The 2,767-nt window shown below is 28.0% G+C and overlaps 1 protein-coding gene across 3 annotated transcripts; it reads left to right on the forward strand.

Annotated features, from left to right (window-relative positions):
- The first annotated feature begins 318 nt into the window (after window positions 1–318).
- Window positions 319–2,298, forward strand: LOC107458169 (LOB domain-containing protein 13). 3 transcript variants are annotated; one of them, XM_016076378.3, is made up of 3 exons: window positions 319–507; window positions 635–894; window positions 1,461–2,298. In XM_016076378.3, exons 1-3 carry the CDS (start codon window positions 486–488, stop codon window positions 1,983–1,985), a joined length of 807 nt encoding a protein of 268 aa, XP_015931864.1. In that variant the 5' UTR covers window positions 319–485; the 3' UTR covers window positions 1,986–2,298. The 3 variants fall into 3 exon arrangements, with proteins under 3 accessions (XP_015931864.1, XP_015931866.1, XP_015931865.1); XM_016076380.3 differs by having other exon boundaries at window positions 639–894; XM_016076379.3 differs by having other exon boundaries at window positions 644–894.
- Window positions 2,299–2,767: the final 469 nt, after the last annotated feature.

Here is a 2,767-nt window from a genome sequence, read left to right on the forward strand (position 1 = left end):
AAATATAATAGAGTAAATAAATAATGGCAACATATATAGTGTACTAGTGTATGAAACATTTTTTTATTTAAATAATAATTTTAAAAAGATAAAAAACAGCTAAAATTTATCTTATTTAATTAGTATTCATTAATTATTGTAATAATTAATGAATGTTAAATAAATTAAGTTATAGTTATTTTTAGCTGATTTTTTTATTATCAAATATTTTCGTTATTTAAATAATATATCTTAAAGAAACATTTTTTTTTAAATTCATAAATATTATATATATGTGTATGTAATGTGAGATCTCCAAGTTTTGTTTATTGTCTTCTTTTTAATTGTTTCTTATAAAGAGCATTGACCTACTTTTCTCCCTAATTGCTTCCTTTCCTTTTAATTTAGCTCTACTTTTCCTTTTATTTGTGTCTGTGTCTGAAACAAAAACCTTTCTTTTTTTTTCCCATCTCAATCCACTCCATAGATCAAGACAATCAACAAGCATGTTTGGATGTCCTGAGACAGGTATTATTATTATTATTATTATTATTATTATTATTATTATTATTATGTATGGTGAAATAAAATGGTATGTAATAAAGTTGTAAAGTATATTATTATTAAGATGAGGTTTTTGTGATTTTGGAAAAAGAAAGAATAGATGAGATAGCAAAGAAGGTGAAGAAAGAGGGAGAATTATTATTATCATCAAGTTGTAGTGAAAGTGAAATAGAAAGAATGGGGAGGAAGCAAAGCTTAAACACAGTGACACCATGTGCTGCTTGCAAGCTTCTTAGAAGAAGGTGTGCTGAGGAGTGTCCCTTCTCTCCTTATTTCTCACCACATGAGCCTCAAAAGTTTGCTGCTGTTCATAAAGTCTTTGGTGCAAGCAATGTCTCCAAGATGCTCATGGTTAGTATCTTAATCATTATTATTCACAATTTATTCATATATACTCCCTCCTCTCTTCAACCACTTTCTTCCTTTTTAAGTTTAGGATTACACAACATTTAGAGCTATAATAACTAAACATTTTATATTTCTATTTAATAATTTACATTTTTGGGTTAAGTAATTTTGTAATATTTTATTTGAATTTTCATAACAAAATAATTTCTTAGTGTTGGGTTTTTGTTGTTTTTATTTTACTAAATAAAAATTAAAGGATTTAAAGACACAAAATAAAAATAAAAAATTATACATAACTCACTATAAAATACATATTTTACTGTGGGATTTTATATATAAATTCGACAATAAATTATATTACCATCAGATCTAACGCAATAAAAATGATTTGACGAAAATATATTATCGTCAAATTTATATATTTATTTTTAAATAAGTTTATCTCCAGAAAGGAATGTACTGTATTAATATATCTGTTACATGCTACTCATAATAATAATACTAAATCCAGTAATAACTAGCTATATATTTTGTTTTATTTTTTTATTAATTGGTTTTAATATGTGTAGGAAGTAGGAGAGGGGCAAAGAGCAGATGCAGCAAACAGTTTGGTATATGAAGCAAACTTGAGATTAAGAGATCCGGTTTATGGATGCATGGGTGCAATTTCAGGTTTGCAGCAACAAATTCAAACATTGCAAGCGGAAGTCAATGCTGTTAGGGCTGAGATTCTCAAATACAAATATAGAGAAGCTGCTGCCACTGCCACTGCCACTCTCATTTCCATGAATCATCATCATCATCTTCCATCTAATAATAATAATAATCAAGCACCAATTATAATCAATAATAATAATGATAATAATGCTGCAAACTCTTCATCACAACAACAAGGTATTTCTCAACCTCCTCCTCTTCCTCCTCCGCCTTTGCGCCCTGCGCCGCCAAATCCATCTTTACCTTCACCTTCTACTGTTGTGCTTTCTTCATCTTTGTCTTCGTCTTCGGCTTCTTCTGTTTACAACAACACTCCACCTAAAACCACATTGAGTCATGGATCCATTACTAGTGAAAGTGTTCCTTACTTTGCTTAATTAATTATTTGGTCTAATAATTAATTAGTATGATGTCCAATTTTTGTTTCTTTTTTTTATTTTTAATTAAAATATTCATTATTTTGTGTGGGGAAATTGAACAACCATGCTACTAATTCCAACTCTTGTATGTCTCTTAGCTTGAGTCATGGCCTTATATTTTAATTTGGTCTTCTCTCCTGTTTTGGTTGGTTGAGAGAGCTTCAATTATGGGGAAGGGAAATCCACATTCATTATTATTGTTCCCTAGTGATACTCTCAACTTGTAGTAGTATTCTTTATATTTATTTTCACATGCGCATATATATTACGATGTTTTTAATGCTTAAAAAATAGTGATTTAATTACACCGGTTCTTTTAGACGATCATGCGCAAAAAATAGTGGTTCAATTACACTGATTCTTCTATATAATTATTGACGTTGTTAATATAAAAAATAATTATTTTATTTATCATGATTAGATATACATGTAAAACTATTTTATATTTTATACATTTTCAATTATGTAAAAATAATGCATTCGGAGTGTAGGCACAGTTAATTAGCATATAGATTACGTCCCGTATCTTTTTATCAATTTCATGCATGTATTGCAATATAATTTTCATGGCGTATACTATTTTCTTTCTCTTAATTAGAAGGTAGTATTAATCTTTTCAAGGAAATATAAAACTGATGAAGGGAAACTGTAATAATCTAGACTCTTCAATCTACATATTGAGAAGGAAACTGCATAATCATAAATTATTAATAAGGGGATTTTTTATTATTTTATCCACA

The sequence above is a fragment of the Arachis duranensis genome, chromosome 7, assembly GCF_000817695.3.
Source record: "Arachis duranensis cultivar V14167 chromosome 7, aradu.V14167.gnm2.J7QH, whole genome shotgun sequence".
NCBI lineage: Eukaryota > Viridiplantae > Streptophyta > Magnoliopsida > Fabales > Fabaceae > Arachis > Arachis duranensis.